Raw genomic sequence first — 23,494 nt, 5'->3', positions numbered from 1 at the left:
ATACCAATTTCCTGCATCATCTTCAATGTAGGACAGGTTGAGATTAGGCATTATCATACTGCATGTGCACAGGACAGGCATCAACTAGCTGCTCTTTAATTCTGATATTAAATATTGTGGAATAATTGACACATTACCTTAAGAAATATGCAGCTATAATAAACAATTTCATGCACAGAACAAATTTTCATGGTGGCAAGTCCAGCTATTTCTCTCCAACACAAGTTTTTCCATTTCCATAATGGTAACTGACATCAAAATAAGTTTCTTGTTCAGCTCAGGAAGAATCTTCAACACTTTCAATGAGGTATTTTAATTTATTCATGTGCTTGTGGACTTACAAGTCATTCTTGTAGCACTTCCCACACTCAACTGATAATTTACAGTAAATTTTTGTCCCTTTTACTGCTTTAGCACTGAAAAAGGACCGATTTTATTGGATTTCAATCTACAGCACAGTTTGTCTGCTAATAATTAACAGCTGCAAGCAGAGTAGTATTGGCTTCAGGTTAAGAAAATATTGTCACAGGGATTTCATTGTTCTTTGTCATGTTATAATCTATGGTGACTCCATAATTTCAAATTTGAACCACCATTGTGTATGATACATAATCTAAAAGTAAGAAAATGTTCTACTGTTTGCATTATGGAAGGTATGAGAGAATGATTTTTACATCATCCAGAGAAGGCTGAATAATTCTGATACATCCACAGGACCGGATGATGTGTTAGAAATTAGAGAAAATTATCACTATAACACTTTTTTAAGTTTTGTTTGTAATCTGAGAGTTCAATTGGTAAAAATTTAATTCACGAGAAAAGGCGAATTTCCTTGTTACAATAAGAAGTTTTCTAATTTAGAAAGTTTGCAATTCCTTCTAATTCTGACACAGTTTATTTACAATTGTATTTACAAATAAATTGCTTTGTTTTATCAGTACAGAATCCATAGAAATATTTTGACAAATTCTGGAAGTCATTACATTAGAAATCTAATAATCCTGTAGTAACATTTCTGATGAAAATGTAATATGACCTATAACATTTGTAACTTATATAATACAAACACTTTCAAGGGATTGCACATTAAGTTCCCAATTGAATTCTAACGGGCATATAACAAAGTAGGAAATTCACACATACATCAGACATCTCATATACTTTTGATTTCAGTCTTCTACTTTTCTATTAAAAACAAATTACAGATCATAAAATGCTTAATAAAATACAGCATCTGGAAGTAAATAAAACAGAAAGTCTGAATTTATAATGCATGTTTTTTGACTCGCTTGTTGTTCAGCAAAATACTCATCTACACAATGTAATGGAAAAGTAGAAGTTTTGAAATTAACATTGTTATTATTCCTAAAAAATAATTACAAAACTCCCATGTTCAGGATTCAGTATTCATATATTGAAAGATATATTCACATTCATCAGACAATATCAGACCAGTACTTCATTCCACAATTAAGTCCAAGACTATATAGAAAGAGACATTTAAATCCATTAATCTTAAATCATATTTGTAACCAATGGACTTAACACTTGATTATAAGATTTAAATGATTCTGAAGACAGGCAGCAGTGTCTTTACAGAACCTAGAACAACTTCGTTCTATATTGTGCTTCGGTCAGAATATGTGCCACATAAAATCTATTGGTTACCTGTTTAATTATATACTTGCACTTTACGCAGACTTCTGAATGTGCTGCATGTTTGAAAAGAAATCCAGACGGCAAGATAGTTCTCATTTTTTATTTACAGAAGTTACAGAATTAACAAATAGAATAATGTTCCCATATTACTTGGACTTCCAAGAATAGTGAAATGTAGGATGATATAGACAGCAACAAGTGGAGGAGGAGGAGGAGGAGGAGGAGGAGGAGGTGATGAAGATGGTGGCACTGGTGATGGTGGTGGTGATGATGAAAATGAAGTGATTATATTGGTTTACAATATGTTAAGAGTGAAAATGGACATAGGTAAATAATGATGATGATTTATATCAGGGCATTTACTACCTTGCTCAAACTTCTTAAACCATTTTTCAAAATATGTTTCTTGGAAATAAAATTAAGTCTGGAAATGACAGAGTATTGACAGTTTTGATGTCCTTATACATTAGGTAGACTAATTAATTAACTAACTACTAACTCGTGGAGCTGAGACCTTCTTGAGAAGCTGCCATATGTGCAACTATTCAAGAATATCCCAACATTTTATGGAACCTGAAGGTAAATTAAGATGTATTATTTTCAGTATTATAACTGCCATGGAAGTGTGTAAATATGACATATGATGATGCACAGTCTGCTGGAAGTTGAGAGTTACTCAACAGGGCAGGAAATATGTACCTGCTTTGATTTGTCTTTAGCCCATTAAGTTCAGACACAACACAATTGCATTCTTCCAGTCTGCTTCAAGTATTCCATCTCTTGTTTAAATTAAAGCTGCCAATGTGTGTGGCATAATGCTCATCTATTTTGCACTGTAAGCTAACTCGTACATCTTTAACCAATGAGTTTAGTTACAAAATTGGTGAACATTTGAAGGCTTCAAAATGTAAATAATTTCCTCAACTAGTTGATAGAACTTGATTATGATAACCATACACCTTCAGATTCTGAAACAAAAAATCATTATAAGCTAGGCATCCAGTACTCAGAATATAAAGAAAAAATATAATCATAATTTGAACAATAGTTTAATAGTTTATTATACTGTGTATATTGTAGAGGATCACTCACAGTTCAGAGGAATCTGCTGCCTCCACCTACATTTCTACCCTGAATATGGAGATATCAGACTCCCCCTTCACTCTGTTAACCACCTACCAGATATACAGTGTTATAACCTAGAAAACCACAACTCAAATCTTCACTGCCTTGAAAACCTCACATCACATATACAATATAGCATAATATTTCTAAATGCAATTATTCATTGTAACTCTTTGACTGTACATGATTCTTAAAGTTTTGTAAATAAACTACCCAATTACACTTTTCTGATTTTAGAAGATGGGGTTCCAACATCCTGAACTAACACAATGTCTTTTGCATGCACACATTATTCACTTGTGCCTTCTACAAAAGTTGTTACAGTTTTCGTTTACAGTGAAATCTACCGATGTTAGCCACTTTTAGTTCCAATATAAGACGAGTGACAAGGTATTCTCAACTGAAGTACATATATTTTTGAAATAATAAATAGTTATTTATTGTTTACATAATTCTTGTAGTAGAAAAGCTGATTTCTTCTTCCACTTTAACTATGTATCAGCAGTTTTATGGACAAATCTTACGTACATTATCCCTCTGAATTATGATACACTCTTTTACTTGAACTAAATTCTTCATTATGCTTTTGACTGCTGTATCCTGTCACTATACATGAAATGCAACACTTAAAGTCAGTTAATGCATGCATTCATTCATTTTACCTTTTAATATTTTTGCAATAAAACTTATTTTAGTCATCATATTAACTATTATATATTTTCTTCCAGGAAATTATTTATCATATCTCTATCATAATCTCATTTCCACATCTTAATTATGGTAAAGTTGTTCCTATGCATAACTAATTAAGCACCATACCATGAAGGTGTATGGGGGAGTGCATGTATAGATCCACAGTTTTTTGATCTCAGCACTAGCTGGAGGTGAGTGGTCAGCTTCACACCCAGGCTGCTTGCCCCCAATACCCATTTGATAGGAGGCTGGGTGGATCCTGGAGCCAGTTTGGACGACATGGAGAAGAGAAAATTCTTGACCCTACTGGGACTCCAACCCTAAACCCTCCATTGTCCAGCGAATAGCCAGTCACTATACTGACTGTGCTATCCCAGCTCAATTCTCTTATGTAGGAGATACAAATCTATTACTTCAGAACTAACTAGAATCAGAACTCACTTTTCCATGTATTTCAAAAAATATTCTCCACATAAAAATCCAAATAATACTTGTACCCTATTTAAATATACACCCATGCAATAAGTTTTTTGTATGGTGCACCATTTATGAAAAAATGTATTTGAGCTTCATGTAAAGTAATGAATATGGTCAATTGCTTCATATCATAATGGCAAACTTTGTGTACAAATAGGGCCAAATCCTGCAATTTAAAAATAAATTTAAAACATTAAAATTTTAAGTCTGATTACGTTTTGGCACTAGAATACTTTCTTCTCCAAGCTCTTTGTTGTTAGCCCTTACACACAAAAGGCAAAGGATGACTTATGGGCAGATCATTGTTTCACCATCCACCACATATTTTGGATTCTTAACTAAGACAACACAGTCAGACTCACATTACCTCTCTGTAAAAATGGCCCCTTTAAATTCACTAGAAAGAAGCCATTTTGAAACTAACACCTACATTTTGTAAGCCTTGCAAAATTGTGTATACCTTAGTATGAGGTACTGGAATACACAGAAACAGAGTAGGGTTGGCAGAATGAAATGTAGTTCAAAAAGTGGTAGAATTGAGGCAATGTGTCATGCATGAAATCACTGTATGAGTACAAGTTTGCTGGCAAAGATTGAAATTAGTTTGTCACATTGCATAGCATTGGCAGTATATAAACTCTTTAACAATCTCAAAATGTAGACAAGTAAAGCATGTGATCTTCTTACAGAAGTGGCTAATTTCACAGGTTTTACTTAATATTCCTTCTATGTTACTATCCATCAATTGGTCTAAAGGAAATGATTTAATTTATGTGATCTTCTACTGGCTTCATGACACATCTACACACACACACATTTACACAGCAATTCAGTAATTCTCAGTCATAACATTTGATGACATTGCATCAACTCAGGAATGCCATGAACCAAATCTACATGCAAACTGTACACTAAGGGGCAACACAAAAATTGATATCCCAGTAGAAGACATCAAGTTGATCCCCAAAACACAGGCCTGCATAGCATGTCACCGGTCAATGAATGTTCATATCAACAGAGGTGCCCAATTGTCAGTCTGTTGTCTCTTTGGTAATGCAGTTCAAAATCAATTTGCATACTTTCCAGGAGCAGATAATTATTATTCACTCTAAAGATTCAAGCATGTCATGGTAGCCAAGAGGTCTGAGGCATGTACACACTTTGCTCACTTGGCAGCCAGGATCATGGGTTCAAATCCCACACAAGGTATGGATGTTTGGTATGTGTATGTGTTTATTGTTTTGTGTTGTCCTGTGTTTAGGTAGAGGCCTTGTGATGAGCTGATCACTCATCCAAGGAGTCCTACCTTCTGTAAAATGATCATGAAACTGAGAAATCAGAGGCCAGGGCCCAAGTGGGCTGCAGAGCTAGTGAAAAAAAATAATGATTGAAGCTCTATTTATTTCAGTTTATAATAATGTATACTAAGCAAAGAAATAATAATTTAGACACATAAAGGTAAAAAGGGTGAAGTTGTTCCTGTGCTTAACTAATTAAACACTATTCCATGAAGGCATATGGGGGAGTGGATATCACATATATTTAAAAAAATATATAAATTTGGACTACTTTTGTCTGTTACTTCTATTTAGTAAAGTGTAATTTTAATTTAAATTCTATAGTTTTAAAATGATCCTATACATCCTTTATGAAAATATTCTTGGTCTTAAACTGATGACTGTATAATATACATAAGTTCTACATCATATTGCTGTTCCAGTTCATTGTTAAGTGGAGACTAACACAAGACAGGCTTCACATTGGGTACCCCTGATCTGAAAGTGCAGTTTCACTTCACTGAATAACTCAACACAATTTACACATATCTTCCACTTCACAAGAGAGAGCAGCAACTCACACTTGCTTTATGTGAGGCCGAAAACATGATAGAAGCCATGCTGTGTACATGACAAAAGTGATTGCAAGAGCAATCACTGCATACATGAAGATATTTAACTCTGGCTGTCGGAACCGATTCTTGCGTAACCACTCTAGTACCTCATCACCTGAATTCATGTCACCTGAAACACAAATTAACTGTATGAAGAATTCTAATCTGAAAGAGGCATATGCATTTTTATTTGTTGCTGATCAAAACAAAAAAATATAAATGATATCAAAATATAAATAATGAAATAGAGAGAGGGAGATAAATAAAGGAATTAAAAGTAAGTAAAGTATTTACTGATAATTCTTTAGCCTTTATTGTTAACATTCTTTAAGTTTTCTAGCCAAATGTGAACACAGTTCAAACAGGAATTTGTTAATCCATTTCCAACTAATTTGTTGCTTGAGATTATGATCTTCTGAGATGTGACAACCTGCTGTGAGAATGTCATATATCAAACTACTTTCTTTAAAAAACAGTTTAAGAATAAGTCATCATAATTTCATCATCTGACCATTTCATAGGAATAAGAAAAATTCAGAGTGCCCAGTTTCCACAGAACAGTATTTTGCATGCAGATAACACTAGATAATAAAGGTAAAGTGTTTCTCTGAAACAGGCCACAGAGGCCCACAGGGTAGTGAGACATAAGGCTCTGACATTTTCTAGATAATCAGCTCACAGAAAATGGTAAAGTTGTCAGCCTTATGCACTGGCCAACCTTTACCCCCAGGAAGATTCCTGGTACTTATTTCTGTTAGAGACTGAGTCAGACCCAGGGCCATAGTTCAGCTGTAAGGATTTGGTACTCTAAGTGTAAATATGATATTCTATAAAAGAAAGTACCTTCTACTTCCCATAAAAGCAAAATTATTATCATATTATTCTTTTAAATATTTATTTATCAGAAGTCTATTTCTGTACATGGCAGATAAACATGCTTATTGTCATGTCTATTGCATTGAACATAATATTATGAATAGCACATTTGATCAATTTCTTCATGACATTTGGAATTTGGTATTCTGGATTATGATACTGTATGGTCTTCTAGATGGTTATCAACATTTCAGAAGAAATTTTATCCCTATTTTCTACAACTTCTTTATTAACCATCACATTACAACAAATATCAAGGTCAGTGCCCAGCTATGGCTCTGCTACATGTTTCGGCTATCAATACCTATCAGCAGGCAAATATATGTTTAACATATATACACCACTGAACTGCAGTACTATTAAACTGGATACATTACTATTATAAATATTAAACACTTGATGTAAAAAATAAAATAAATCAGATTATATATAAAACAGAAGTTATAGCATAAAACTAGAATAAAATTTTAATTGATGTTTTATAACTTCGAATCAGTCATTGGTTTTTGTATTTTCATACATTCCCGTGGACAAATTGGAATATTCTATATTTTTTTCTTTCTGTATATAAGATTTTATATGAGGTTCGTGATGTAGATGTAGTAAATTAATGTTAACTGTTTAGCCAGTGCCCCATCTTACAAAGTGTTGTCCATACTGTAGGGCATGTAAACCCTAAGTTTGGGGTGGCATGTTCTGTTAAAACACTGGTAATCACCTGCAAGTCTATGTGGTCTCGTAACCTAGAGGACCACAATCTAAACTTTCACTGAAATGAATACATCACTTCTCTTGTGGGATTTGAGTTTCTCACAGTGATAACTACGAAAATTAGTACCATCTGTCTGGGATGTAACACTCTGTAGTCTGATACAAGTTTATACCAGATTACATGATATTGCATCCCAGAAAATAGTATTGCTCATCAAATCCTTTACTTATGACTTCTCTGCGTGCCATAATGGCAAATGCACATGTCAGACAGAGAAATGCACAGACCACTGGCCTGTATAAAACAGACATATTAGAAGATGGGAGAGGCAGAGAAGAAGAAGAGAAAGTCACAGGATACATAATGCTAATTTTGTTAACAAAGAAAGTTTGAATGCTGAATTATTTCACTATCATAAGTAACACAGCATGCAACGTTCTTTCAATTGAAATTGGCCATGACATTAATGACACAGATGACAATGAGGTTGGTGGTGATGATGACAATGATGACAACATGCAAATAAATTATATATTAACACTGGATGCTGTAAATAATACTATAACTACTTAAATTTCATGCTGAACATTAAGGTAATTAAACCTCTGTATATGTTGGGAAAGCGCTTTCGGAAATAAACCACAGATGGAAGTTTGGTGACACCCCATTTCCTTGCATAACGTGGATCTCCCATCTTCACAAATGGGATGTCTAGATTTTCTATTTCACCATCTATCTTCTCAAGTTTTTCTAACACAGCATCACTTTCTTCTGAATCATGCTCATCTATAAAAAATACTGAAATTAAAATTTTGTTTAAGTACAAAGGCAGATCAATATTTTTTGCAGCCAAAATATTAGTGTGATTGAGTACATTCAATGCAACAGGATATGCTTGGACCAGCCCAGCATTAACTCTTGGCTGCTCCGCGGCACTGCGCCACTGTCGGTCGGCAAAGATGGCTGGCATGCTCAACACGTCCACATCATATGAGCAGTGAAGTGTTATTCGTTTTCTATGGAGCAAGGGACGAATGCCCATCGAAATCCACAGGGAAATGCAGCTGACGTATGGGGACAAATATCTTGCCTTAAAAAGTGTGCGGTGCTGGTGTGAGTTCACTAATGACTGGGAAGACCTTAATGACAATGAGCAGTCGGGACAGCCACTCACTTCGCTCACACCAGACAACATTGCCCGCGTGGATGCAATGGTGAAAGCGGATCGGCATACGCACCTGAAGATCATTTCCAAAGAGTTTGGCATTTCATATGGCAGTGTTCACGATGTCCATGATGTGTATTTATGCTAACCGTCTTACAGTGCACACTTTTTATTTAATTTCACCTTTCTCTTCACTTTTACACTACATGTTTCAGCACTAATGTGCCATCTTCAGGTGTCTCTCTGTGCATGTCATGGCATGCAGTGCAGTAGTTTGACGTGCACAGACACACACCTGAAGATGGCACATTAGTGCTGAAACATGTAGTGTAAAAGTGAAGAGAAAGGTGAAATTAAATAAAAAGTGTGCACTGTAAGACGGTTAGCATAAATACACATCAAGGACATGAACCACTGCAACAGGACGCTAAAATATAACAGTGTTTATGATATCGTTCATGATTCACTGGGGTATCGCAAGGTTTCCTGTCGGTGGGTGCCTAAGCCATTGGATGATCAGAACAAGGCCAAGAGAATGATGACATCACTGCAACATTTGCAGCGTTACTCTGAGGAGGGTGAAAAGTTCCTGGATCTCATTGTCATCGGAGATGAAATGTGGGTATTGTATTTCACTCCAGAATCCAAGCAGCAGAGCATGGTGTGGAAACATCCTGGTTCACCTGTCACAAAGAAATTCCGCAGAACACCATCCATCAGGAAGTTGATGATCACAGTTTTCTGGGATCACCAAGGACCACTCCTTCTGGATTTCATGCCACAAGGTGCCACCATCAACCCAGACAGCTATTGTGGCACACTTGCATGTCTGCAAGCTGCTATCAGGAAAAAGCACCCTGGGATTCTCATGGATGATGTGGTTCTCCTCTAATGACAATGCCAGGCCTCATATGGCAAAGAGGACCGCTGCCCAACTGCAGTCATTCAGATGGAAGATTATGGAGCATGCATCATATAGTCCAGACCTCGCCCCCAGTGATTACCATATGTTGGGTCCACTAAAAAAAGTTCCTGGCAGGCCAGAGATTCATTTCTGATGACGACGTGAAAAGCGCTGTCTGGCGGTGGTTCTGCACTCAACCAGCCGAATTCTACAACAGCAGCATCTCCAAACTAGTGGTGTGATGGAACAAATGCCTGAACCGGGGTGGTGACTGTGCAGTAAAATAGTCAAAGGTACTTAGAACACTGCCTGTATTTTGATTTCCCTGTATGTATATTATTGTGGCTGAAAAATAATAGGGGCAAAGACTTTTCAGTTTGCCCTCGTATGTAATGCATAGTGTGCAGAGGAGTNCCGCGGCCGCGGAATTTAAATGACCACGTCAAAGGGTTAAAGAGAATTTAAGAGTAAAGTATCAAATAATTGGTTTGTATAAATACACATTTTTTCATTACAGGATAAAGCCAATTGAAAGATGACATTCTTATGTGTTATGTCTTAAAATTAGTATTTATTCTGTGCAAAATAAGCAGAACTATATGCAAATTTGAATTCCTTTAGTCTTAAAAAATATGTTCTGCTTAAGCGCAAAAGTTAATGTGGAGGATAGGAAGACGCCAGAGATTTTGAAGACAGATGATAGGCTCCTCAGGTAAAGGCTGGAGCATAGAAGAATTGCAACACAGAATTTAGTTCACTTGAGCTGTAGTATACTATCACTCCACAATCATTCCCTTTTTAACAAGGAACAGCACTGATACAAATGCTTATCTCTCTTTTGAAAACATTGTACTTTACCTCTGCCATTCAATGCTCATCCTTCACAAGGAATACTTTGCCAAATTATCTTAAAAATAAGCATAATTCTGGATCAGACCAGGAAAGAAGAAACATGGACTTCTGCCATCCAAAAGGAAAAGGTCTACAACTCTGACAAAAGCATTAAATAATTAAATAAATCCAATGAAAAGAAGAGCAACTTCCTGTTCCAATATGCCCTTCCAAATACTGTTTATTTTATCACTATACTTACAAAAATATACCGCAAGAAACTCGTTTTCTTCAAGCAACTTGTCCAACATTTTGCGGTTTACTTCTTCAATTTCGTTTTTTATTTCAAATATATCTTGAGATGTTAGCCATGTTAGAACTTTTTCTTCATCATGAAGATCCCCTGAAAATTATGACCATCATCATAATAAAATGCTCATCATTGTTTAACATACATGTTTATTAAAATATGCTACATTCCTGCAAAAAATTAAGTAATGAAACATACTTACCATCATATAAGAGAGGCACTTTCTTGCGAAAATAAACTAACGATGGGCTGTTAATAATATTATACTTTTCTGCAGCCCCAGGTTGATTAATTTTAACCATATCAACACCTGTAAAATATTAGAATTTCTATTTAGCAGTAGGTACATAAATATGTTCACTTAAAGCTTTAAAAGTTCAAATCCCTACAATGTGTCATCAGACATTCAGTAGCAGGACTACTTAAAAAGATAAAAGAGAGTGATCAGCCATATCTTCTACTACTGCTTCCTGTTGGTGTAAAAAGTAATTTTAATGGAATATTTCCACAGGCATGCACACCAGTGTTCAGAAATATCAGTTGTTATAGTTAGGGGATGTATAGTAAGTTAATAAAATCTGTGTACCATCTGTAGACAAGCTTGAAAAGTTGTGGAAGTGTTACTGGCATAAAATTAAAAATCAAAGAATACAACATGGCACTTATGGCAGAGTATGCATACTGTCCCAATATTGAGAATGAGAATTGAGAATGATGTACACACCTCTGACACAATCATAATATGTGTGATCACCACTGGGGGTGAAGGGATAATATGGAAGGATGAACAATGGTAAGTGGCTGTACATTGCAAAAACCAACAAAAAGTAATGTATTCTCTGTGGGATATCTATTCTCATCAATCTTAAATGTATTTTCTGAAAGCCCATTTTATATTATTTTATTACAAATCGTGTGAAGTAAGTAGAAGGGGAATTACACCACTCAGCTGACACTGAGGACTGAGATGACCCAAGCACTCACGACAAAATTTACAAAATATTACGCACCTATAACAGTAGCTGTGAAGTCCTCATGAGAACCCAGATCAATTCAGTTGCAGCACAGCATGGACATGTTTGACAGAGAGTCTATGCAGGGAAATAAGTGAGTTTGAAACAAATGAGGCAGTTAGTCAGCCAGTGAGTTCATCAGTTTCCAGTTATTCAGCATAGGTAGTCAGTCAGTCAGTGATTGAGTAGTCAGGCTGCTGTTAGCTCATTGACAAGAGAGATGATGAAAGCAGAGATGAGTGCAGTAAGTGAGCAGTGACATTACTGTAAAGTTAAGTGTAAGCACAGAATTCATCTCAAGAGCATAAGTGGTTATGAATGATGGGACAGTAACTACTGCATAAGTCACTAAACGTTACGGTATATCAACTAAAAACTCAAAATGGTTGCAATATGAAATATCAGTCATATATATGACTGATACTGATATGTATATATATATATATATATATACATATGAGCAATACTATTCTTGAACAGTGTTTATTTTTATCTTACAGCCGAAGGCAACTGAATCTGATAGGTGCTCTCATTATTCGCCCATATTTACCTACTCAATTCCTATTTGCTTTAAAATATAAGGTACATATCTTTTGAGACAACATACCATATTGATCTGCATCTCCATCAATCTGTTCCAGATGTTCAAGAATTTCATCACATTCAGGACAATCTTCATCATCTGAAAATTAGTGAACTTACATAACTGCATATTCAATCTTATGTTTGAAGACAAAAATTGCAGTAACAAAAAGGGTAAAAAGGTTTTCATATACATACACTATTTCATGACCCATTTAATAAAAGATTATCAATAAAAGCTCTGGAGCTTCACTCTCATAATCTTGAACTGCTATTTTTTCACACATATAAGGTGCTATCAGAAATTCCCCAGACTGTTATTGTTGTAATTGCCTTGGTGTAAGAAGATGGGAGGGGAGGCCAAGGTCACACTTCTGCCAGCCTAGTGCATCAGTCTGCCACATGACACCGTGCTGTGAACAATCACTGTTTTTACATGAATGCTTTTTTGACTTCGTGTTTCGTTTTGTATGTAAAGGATGGCAAAATCGAACAAACTGTCTGCATCAAGTCTTGCATGAAGCTTGGTAAATCCACTACTGAAACCCTTGAAATGCTTCATGAGGCTTTTGAGAACATTCTTGAAATCTGACAGCAGTTTTTGAATGGCATTCATGTTTCAAGGCTGGTCGAGTGTCAGTTGAAGATGACAAATGTTTAGGGTGACCAAGCACCAGCAAAACAACAAAAAATGTCAAAAAAATTCAAGAACTTATCCACAAAAAGGTCATCAAACAATCCATGAGCTTGCAGACACCGTTTGGACCAGATATGGAGTTGGCTAGATCTTAACAGAAAATTTGAATATGCATTACATTGCCACAAAGTTTGTTCGCTGACTCTTCACAAATTATCAAAAGCAACAGCACATAAATGTGTGTCCTGAGCCATGAGAGAAGGCTAACAAGGACCCAACTTTTATCTCTAGGATTAGAACAGGCAACAAAACTTAGATTTACTCTATGGTTATGATACAGAACCAAGCAACAATTGTCACAGTAGAAGAACCCACAATCACCAAGAGCAAAAGAGGTGCAGCAGGTCCGGAGTTCAACAGAAAGCGTGCTCATTGGGTTTTTTTTTGAACATGAAGTGGATTGTTCACCATGAATTTGTTCCTCCTAATACTACCGTCTATTCTGACTCTTACTGTGATGTTTTGAGACACTTGAGAGAAAATGTGTGACGAAAGACCTGAAATTTGGTGCAACCACAACTGGCTCCTTCATCATGACAATGTGCCCACCTACATGTCCCTGAAAACCACAGAGTTTGTGACTAACAACAACATGTTTATCGTTCCTCAACCTCCCTACTCACTGGACTTAGCGCCCCCCCCCCTGTGATTTCACTTTGTTTGTCAAATTGAAAATGAAACTGAAGGGACAACATTTTGAAACAGTGCCTGACATCCAAAGGGAATCACAAGTGGTACATAACAGCATTAAGGAAGATGACTTCTATGGTGATTCTTAAGCATGGAAAAAATAATTGGATCACTGTACACATTCCCAAGAAGACTATTTTGGAGGTGATGGCAGCAAAAAATTGAGTAAGGTAAGCCAGCATTTCTTTTATGACTTAGTCTGTGAACTTTCCAGTACACCTCACATAGGAGGAAAATGAGTATTCATAACATTTGAGAATGTGAAATATAATTGGTATTTATCATGGTATGTGAATTAGTGTACAAAGGTTATTTGTAGGATTTTCTTCAAACCAGGAACCTAGAAGGACCTACAAATCTTTCAAATTTTGTATATGAAATTACATATTAGAGGAATCCATTTGTTATGTGAGTCACCTATATGCTGGACACCATATCCTCAGTATGATGGTGGAATGATAAATAAAGGGGGCCTGTAGTGCAATACAGACTCCAAACTGCAGCTGTCGAATTTAGGGGAGGGTCAATTGTTTTTTATTTTTCTGTATGGTCAGGGATCTGTGAAATTCATCAATATTATATTTAAGCATCCTGTTACACTCTACACGATATATGATATAAACTCCATCCTAAGTGCAACAATTTATTGTAGGTCTTTCGTTTTGTCTTCTTCTACACTACATGTTTTGGCCGCAAACGGCCATCATCAGGTGTATACACTCACGTAGCTGTTACACTGCACCCAGTTTAAAATTTAAAAACACACAGGTCTTCCCAATTGGCTAACAGGATCTACTTCGCTGATATTTCTCTAATTCGTACATCATCTTTGTCACCCACACACGGCAATTTTGACATTCATGAACTGGCACTTTTAAAATCTTCAGTTCCAATTTTAGAAAACTCCTTTAAAATTTTTCCAAATTTAAAATTGTGAAGAGTGAATATTGCAAGAAGAAACACCCTTCTAGGCAGTGCCGTGTGTGTGCAGAGCACAAGAAGAAGAGTAGAACTGCCTACATGTGCAACTTCTGCATAATGCCTCTTCACAAAGGGGATTGTTTCCAGAGATATCACATGCGCAAGCACTTCTAGGAACTCTGGTAAGTGTTCTCCAAAAATTTCAGTTCATAAAATTAATTAGGAGATTTTATATTAATTTTTAAAGTGAACAGTGCACAAGTTAGGGTAGTAGGTTTAAAAACGCCGGTCCCCAGGGTGATTTAAATGTTTAAACCACTGGTCCACAATGTGTTAATTGGAGGAGAAAGATTAAGCTGCCTCCCAGCTAACCAAGTCCAGCCAATCAAAATCTGAAGTGGGATGTCCTTTGCCCAAATTCTGGGTAACTAGTGCAGGTGTCTACCCTTCAGAGTGTGCTTGGCTGGAGGCCTCCAAAATTTACACTCATTGGGGATACAGGTGCTCTCCGATCACCTGTATATTCTCTTCTTTGTGGTTCCTCTCAAACTAGCGTGTCTTAGGAATCAGCGGCAGAGTCTAAACCTAATAATCAATTAAGTTGATCACTACAGTGATCACTTGAGTAGTGCAATTCAAATAAAGACTCAAAACTGCTAATTGGCATTTGAGTGTTGGCCGTCCTACACCTCAGATCCCCTCTAATCACGAAAGTCACGGCCAGTCAACACAACCTGAGGAGTCAGATTTCTCTACCGGAGCTAGTAGTACAAAAAGAAAGGCTACAAAACCACAATTACTTTTTGGTATTCCAGACATTCATAAAATCTTATATTTGTTAGACAGAAAGGAAAGGCATGTGGAAAAATCTGCAATGAAGGGGGTTTGTTTAAACTTCTTTTATGATCCAGCACTTTTTCAATAAACTTCCTTGTCTCCCACTATCTTTGTTTTCTTCAACTAAGTTGCATGTTCGGCCAACAGTAGCTGCATCAATTTAGTTACAATATCAATGTTCCCTGCAAAATTTACTCAAATTTCCATACTGCTAATCTCTCTTACAGCAAATATTTTCTCTCTCACTTTATTTTTAAATTATACACTTCAATTAGAATAAGAGATCATGTTTCAAAGCCATACAGAACAAACAGCAGCCAAAATATTATTTTATGTTTTTGTGCTTTAGTGTACTGAATATTAAATGATAACAGTTTCTGAATAGAATAATGAACACTTTCTTAATTTTTCTTCCCCATGTCATAATTCCCAATTAGTTTAATGTTGATTTCATACATACATACATAACTCAGTTTAAAATCAAAGGTTCCTCAGCCAAAACAATTTTTCTTCTTCAGACTTCAATGCTGATTCATTTAGAAACCCCAAATTTCATTATAGTTAGGCTTTATTCATAAGAACACAATTACAAACTCACAGAAAAAGACAGCAAGTAACGGTGACTCCTCCAATAGTCTTTCCAGCATTCGATCATTGACAGCCTCAATTTCATCAGCCAGTTCTCGATTGTCATCATCAATTAACCACTCAAGGACAGACTGCTCATTCTGTAGGTCACCTGGAACAAAAATGGAGCAAATCAAATACAAGATATCTGGACTGTAAGTGAGTTAGAAAATGATGAAAAAAATGGTCATGAATCTTCACATTTCTTAAAAAGTGAGAAATTTCTTGTCCAGCTAAGAAACTCCCACCTTCTCTAGAAAAACCTGCAGAATGGAGATAATTATTTATCTGTTAATTGATATGTAATACAAATTGATTGCTGTTAATATTATCTACTATGTGGTTTCTTGTTTAAAAAATGGAAACCTTGCATCTGATGTATACTATGCATGCTCCCAAATTGTTTAACTGGCCAAAGCAGCTTTGTATCATGATTTTGTGGTGTGTCATTACACACTTCTCTTCTCATGTTATTATGAAAACACCACCTTTACAAACCAACATGTCATGTAGACATGTGCAAACACAGAATAGATAAGAAAAGTTTTTTCTAAAATGTTGCTTTCTAAGTAAATTATAAACACACTATTTTCTGGTTAATACAGACCCTATGCCAAAAATCACAGCAGAAGGTGTAATATCATGCTTTACTATATCCTCTTAAGTCACATTGTTTTCTTTCATAAATAAGTAATAATCTTTACAGTATTTGGAATTATCTTACTAAGTACAGAGATATCATAATTGTGGAATCATTACATGGAAATTTATAATATAACTATAAACTCATATTATAGTTCAGTTTGTATAGCGACAGGCTATGGGCTCCATGACCAGGATTTGATTTCCAGCTGGGACAAGAGACTTTTATTGACTACACAGCATCCAGACCAAATCTGACACCCTCCCAGCCTTCTATCAAATGGGTACCAGGGGCTCTTTCCCTGGCAGTAGAGTGACTGGTGCATGAAGCTGGCCACTCACTTCTACTTAGTGCTCAGGTCAAGAATGGTAGAGCTATACCACCACTCCCCCATATGTCTCCATGATGTGTTTGATTAATTAAACACAGGAACGTTACCTTTGACCTTTGTAGGAGATGAGGTTCTCACAGCAGTGGTTATGAAGAGTTCTGTATTCTGAAATATAATATTGTATAGTCCACTGAAAGTCAACTAACGTTTCAAAGGAACATGTCACCTCCATCTTCAAGGTTGAAGCATTATATCTCAGAAGAACACCATCATTTACCTTTTCTTTACATATTGTTGTCTGCATTGTATGACACAGAAGCCCAACACATAAAAAAGTTATGTTAATAAAACTTATATACTGGTGAGAGAAATTTAAAGACATCTGAATTTACCTTCATACAGCAGAGGATTCCCATTTCGAAAGTAGACCAATGCAGGAAAAGTCTTGATTGAGTATCTCTTGGCCAACTGTGGGTCTTGAATCTTCACCATATGAATCCCATATACATCACATTCATCATCTATATTTTCTAGACCTTCCAAAATCTCATCACAGATGTGGCAATTTACCTTATCTGTAATCAACAAATCAGTTTTTACAAGAACATAATTTTCTTCGGTGTCATATTTCTCAGTGGTACTGATGGAAGAGAGACACATATCAGTTAAAAGGAAGAGATTAGGAACCTACAACAATGAAAGTATCGATGCAGTGACATGAGTTTCACTCAAATGAGTCTTACAGTGCAGGCAATTCTGCACAACTTCAGTTTAAGGTTGTTTTTGTATTGTTCTTAAAAATTAACACTATTATATCAAGTCAAATTATTTCATATTGCTTCCAAACAGTTTTCACTTTATGGGTCATAAATTTTTGTGTAAAAATAAAAGGAGATAAGGGACGAGCTTTTCTAAACTTTTTACTATGACCTTCCCTTCCTATCTCACACTACAGTCATATGAATCAAAGATGATTTAACATAGGCCTACCATTTATGCTTCATTGCCTTCATAGTTGAAAATATATGAATGTGGCACACATATGCATTGTACACATGCATGCATGAATGAGATTAAAGAAAAAAGACTGAGGGAGGGGACATCCTAAAATTTACTTTCCAAATAAGCAGAAATAGTAATAATGCTTTTGACTTATACTCAGGTGTTCAGTTTGAATATTGTCCAGGGCAGTAGTTATCTAACCTTAGGTTTTTTGTTGTTTTCCACAGTGCCTCCAGGAAAATACTGGGATAATACTAAATTAGGCTGTTGCCGCTTCCTTCCAATTCATCATCCATCTATCATCCTACGGTTCGGTGTTCTATAATCTAGCTACTGACAACACTGTAAAACAAACCAAAAAGAAAACTAATATGTATATTTGTGAGAGCCTACCACAACGCATCTCCAGGCCAACTATCAACTTCTTGTCAATGGGCAGAGCAAACTAAACACTAACCAATCAGCGCAGACCATGGAAGCGCCAACACCCATTGCACCAGGCACCAGTAGCAACAGGAGATAATAATGCTGACCACATAATGCTAGTCTGACAGTCAGAGCTACTCCTACTTCATGACAGCATCTGGAGAGCACACAGCAATGATGACCCTCCTGGTAGCAGCACCACCAACTGACTCCAAAAGCACTTGCCTCAATACTTGGGAAGCTCTCCCTCAGAACTTGCTCTATAGCGGGTTCGCAGTCACTTGACTACTGAATGCTGAAGTACAGCCATCACTCACACAAGCCAACCCAATGCAGCTGGAGCTTCAACGGGATTTCTCAAGAGATTTATGTGGTTGTCTCTCCAAATACCAGAACCGACATCAAAAATATTCTTAAAATAAAAAATTCTGCATGTGTAGCTGTCTTTATTGTGTACTTACAAAAGTAAACAGCCAAGTATTGTGTATCTTCCACCAGCCCTTCCAGCATAACTCGCGTGATTAGTTCAATTCGCTCTTCAGTCTTCTGAGTGATAAGCCACTGGAGTACTTCCTCTTCCTCAGAAAGTTCACCTAAAACCAGAAGAGAATCCTCAACATAAATAAACATGTAGATAAAAGTTAGCTTAGATTTTAAGATCTTATATTGTTAGTATGCATTATGTACCTAATACTTAGGGATAATGGATGTTTACGCTCAGCAGTAATGTGTACAGCTATTAGGGAGCTTTCAATTTGATTCTTGAATCAGTCACTATCTATTTTTCATAGGTTTTTATTACTTTTCTATGCTTCTCCAGGTAAGATATTAGTTAACTTATACATTTAAGAAGTGTCCTGCCACAGTGAAATGCAAATTTTCACTAACTTCACCAGAAGGTATACTTTGGATAATCTACTGAACCAATTATATTCTCACCACATATTTCTCTAAGAATACAGCGCCTTTCCATGAAGTTTAAAAAGAACAGATTTCTTATGTTTGCCACTAGTATGCAAGTTGTAGCTGCAGAGTCTTATAACCTGAAATGTATCTTAAAACAAGCCATGACTCTCTACATCCAAATTCTTACCTACTCACATTCACCTCAATTCAACTTTATATAGCTTCTATGGTTAAACAAAAAAAAAAAATCTGTGATTTTAGTCCGCAAGCGAACTATGAAACAGCATAATTAATAACCAAACGTTCAGCAACTCTTAAGTTTCTCATGCACGTTTTATCTAAGTCAATGAGGTTAAAGATAGTTAAGCATTTAGCTTGGATAAAACGAATAAGGGCCTCAAAACAATTAGTAGGGAATACTGGCAGTGGTCATTTGGAAGACTGGTACAATAACTTTAAATTGGATCTTAAGGAAATTGTATATAATAATGTAAACGGGATCAAGCTGGGTCAGCATCAGTAGTGAGCTTCAGTTTCTAACATCAGAATCAGTTAAAGGTAAAAAGGCAAAGTTGTCCCCGATTCTAACAAATTAAGTAGTGCACCATGAAGACATATAGGGGAGTGGATGTATAGATCCACCTTTCAGAAAGAAACACAGGAGTGCTGCTTTTGAAGTTTTACACTGCAACATTTCTTTCACTTTGTTCAGCTTGAACTTCATTTAGAATCTACACACACAAAATCCCTTTCCACATTTTAACTGTACTATTAAGAGTAAAATGATGTGCAGGCAGAAAGCTACAGCAGAAGGATACATCTGTGTTAGGTGGGGCTTTGATGTTGGGAGTCATCCTGCATCAGCAGCTATGTTTAAGAAACACAATCATTAATATGTAACTGTGTTCTTTCCTTCACCTTCTTTTCTGGTATTGACACTGCGTCATTCTTGGCAGCTATCCATTAATGCCACGGAACCATGTTAGTGTTAGCAAGGCACTGCAGAATTAACATATGATCATACAATCAGCAGAACATATTGTGACAGATTTGGCCATTTCTAGGAAATGAATAGGTAAACATATTCCAAAGCATTCAAGAATAGGTACACATTGGTATGTAATCGTTTGAGTACTATGATTCTCTGCACACAGTGTAACTTTAACTATTGAAAGCTGATACCATGGCAATGAATCATTCAAAACACAGCAATGGAGGGACATCATAAGATTAACTGTTGAGAATGGTATCACATATTTGGTCAGTTAAAGGGTTATGTAAAGAGACAGACGTCAGAAGAAGTAAGATATAGAAGTCAGAAGACGTCAGAAGTGAAGTCTTTATTATATGTGGCATAGTTACAGTAACTTTCAGAATATTATCATTGTTCATAGTTCCAAAGTGTTATAGTTGCAGTGAGATTGAAAATGTTATAATTAATTCTAGTTCCACCTGGTGAACATCCAGCAAATCAACTCACCAAGCAAACCCACATCTAATATCACTAATAATAATGACAATATTTTCAATATTAACAGTGTTAAAAGTTGGTTTATTGCTTAAGTTCATGCTAATTAACTTAATGTGTATGAACACAGTAAAAAATTGAAAATAAATACAACTTCAACAGTGAATGTGAACAATTTTGTTTCATCAGTGTATAAAGATGTAATAGCATGTATTTATTTTGCCATAATACTGTAGCAGTCTCCAAGTGTTGAAAGACATTTTAAACATAATCACAAGAAAAACACGATATAGTGTTTCTACAGAAGGAAAAGTAAAAATTTGATCAGTAATATTAACAGAGAAAGTTATTTGTCATACCTTCAAAAACATTTGGCACTTCATCTTCAAAATAAACAAGACATGGGAAATCTGATATACCAAACTCTTCAGCAACCTGGAAGTCCTGGAAAAATTATTATATAATGACATGGATCAACTCTGTACCTTACATAGCTTAACAGTGATTCTTACAGAAACAAATATGTTTAAGATTTTATTCCTATTTGAGTTAACACACATAATATCCAAACATTACAATGTAATTTAAGTTGCCCAAATGTAAAAATATTCAGCCACAAAAATATATATAAAATTAACACAGTTGAAAAAAAAATGCCCTGGCAAAAATCTATCAGTACCAAACTTCCATTCTTCACAATAATGTAGTAAATAATTGGTCTCATATTATACTGTCATGATGGTTAACTATGTATAAAATACATAATAAGACTCCAGACAAAATTAATAATATATTTAAAACATACTACTACATCAAATACAGTAAGTAATTCTTGAGTGCAGAAAGAGGTGGAAGAGTCATGCTCTTCTCCCATCACATTGAGCTGACACCAATGCATAAATTTTTTTTTGATCAGTGGTCTGTTTAGAAAAGTTTCTATTGTGTTTAAAAAGGCATTATCATCAAATGGAAAAGAAAGCATGTTGATTTTTATTTATGATGAAATCTATATTATGTGAAAGCTTCAGTTGTACTGTACATCTGTTTCTTGTATTTTTCTGACCTACTCCACAACCTAAGAAAAGGTATCCTTGTAACAGGCCATGGAGGCCCATAGGCTTGTGAGATATTGAGGTTCCAATATTTTCTAGACAATCAGCTCAGAGATGGTAGTAAGGTTGTCAGCCTGACGCACTGGCCGCCCTTTAACCCCAAGAATATTCCTGGTACTCATTTCTGTTAGAGGCTGAGTCAGCCCCAGGGTCATAGTGCAGCTAGAAGGATTAGGTAAATTTAAAAAATCCACCTCATCAGGATTCGATCCTGCAATCTTCTGGCTTGTAGCACAGGGCCTCAACCAACTACGCCACATCCTACAGTAATATTTTCTAACACGGGATCCATGGAATATAAAGTAATGTACTGTAATATAATGTAACATATGGTAATGTAATGTGATAGAATGTAATATAATGTAATGTAAGGTAATGCATGTATGTATGTATGTATGTATGTATGTATGTATGTAGGTATGCATATAGCATTATCACTCTCATTAATGATGAAGGTGATTCAGTGTAATGGCCTCCTATTCAAAATTCTAAAAAATAATTATTAGGAAACATTTTAAAATTTTGCATATCTAAAATTTGAGCATTTGTAACTCTATGTCTAATCTTGAAGTTATAATTTATATTGCAGCTAAAAATTTCTCTCTCCATCACTTGCATATTGTTGGTGGTTCCTTTCAGCTTGTTATAGAAACTTTTAGTGAGCTACCCCTTTAATATATCTTCTATGAACTAAAACTTCCAGGTAACACTTCTCCAGTTAACTCTTTTATATTTTAGACTTAATATGACATACTTGCATTCCAATCCTGAAATATTAATATTGTTTGAATTGAATACATAGTTCAAAGATACATATGCATCTGTCAGATGCTTTATATTTTGCAAGATTGTTGTTGTATTAAAAAAACTAGAATTCTTTAACATAAGGTAAGAGATCTCTGTTATGTAATTTGGTTTTTATTTTTAAAATTGCTTAGCAATTCTTCAAAACACTTAGTAGTAAAAATATTTCATACAATTTTCTTTCCTGCACGTTTTCCTCAACAAATTTCTGGAAACCATCTTTGATTAAAATATTTCATACAATTTTCTTTCCTGCACGTTTTCCTCAACAAATTTCTGGAAACCATCTTTGATTATGTAGAATGTAAAAGTATGGAGTTGCATTTACTCTCACACATTCTTACTTAATCTTCCATTTTCCCCTAGATGGTAGTGGTTATCAGGTAGTCAAACTGTAAACCCACTACTAAGCCTTTTTATTGGAAATTTACGCTAAAATATAGCTCAATACCTGTGTTTTAACAAATATTATTCCATGCCGGTCGCAATCATCGTCAATGTTTTCCAGTTCCTCTAAGATAGTCTGACACTGATCACAGTCTTCAATAGAATCTGTAAAAAAAAAAAAAAACCAGTCTACAGAGTGACTGAAAGCAAAACCATCAAGAAAAAATAATTAATTAAAAAAAAAGATAAAATTGTGAGCATAAGAAGTAAAAAATAAAAAACAATGTCTCTAATTGTTTGCTTTCACTCATATTGCCCATAAAGCTTTTTCACTTAAGTGTTATAATATACATTTGAAGTTGTCTAAGAGCCCATTAAATTCAAATTTATATTGAAATTAAATAA

The 23,494-nt window shown here is 35.4% G+C and overlaps 1 protein-coding gene across 8 annotated transcripts in view; it reads right to left on the bottom strand.

Annotated features, from left to right (window-relative positions):
• Positions 1-876: 876 nt before the first annotated feature.
• The window catches only part of LOC111871518, a 139,945-nt gene continuing 117,327 nt past the window's right edge, over positions 877-23,494 (bottom strand). For 6 of the 8 annotated variants that reach the window (XM_023864682.2, XM_023864678.2, XM_023864681.2 and 3 more), the window contains 11 exons: positions 23,154-23,254; positions 21,146-21,230; positions 18,874-19,005; positions 17,377-17,559; positions 15,982-16,122; positions 12,264-12,338; positions 10,846-10,953; positions 10,596-10,736; positions 8,037-8,231; positions 5,813-5,975; positions 877-2,627 (listed from right to left, as the gene is read on the bottom strand). In XM_023864682.2, the coding sequence (XP_023720450.1) occupies positions 2,621-2,627; positions 5,813-5,975; positions 8,037-8,231; positions 10,596-10,736; positions 10,846-10,953; positions 12,264-12,338; positions 15,982-16,122; positions 17,377-17,559; positions 18,874-19,005; positions 21,146-21,230; positions 23,154-23,254 (1,331 nt within the window). In that variant the 3' untranslated portion in view covers positions 877-2,620. The remainder of the gene's footprint in view (positions 2,628-5,812; positions 5,976-8,036; positions 8,232-10,595; positions 10,737-10,845; positions 10,954-12,263; positions 12,339-15,981; positions 16,123-17,376; positions 17,560-18,873; positions 19,006-21,145; positions 21,231-23,153; positions 23,255-23,494) is intronic. The other 2 variants (XM_023864679.2, XM_023864684.2) reach the window with 1 other exon arrangement.

Source organism: Cryptotermes secundus, unplaced genomic scaffold, assembly GCF_002891405.2.
Source record: "Cryptotermes secundus unplaced genomic scaffold, Csec_1.0 scaffold934, whole genome shotgun sequence".
Taxonomy (NCBI): Eukaryota; Metazoa; Arthropoda; class Insecta; order Blattodea; family Kalotermitidae; genus Cryptotermes; species Cryptotermes secundus.
This window is presented reverse-complemented; position numbering and strand designations above follow the sequence as displayed.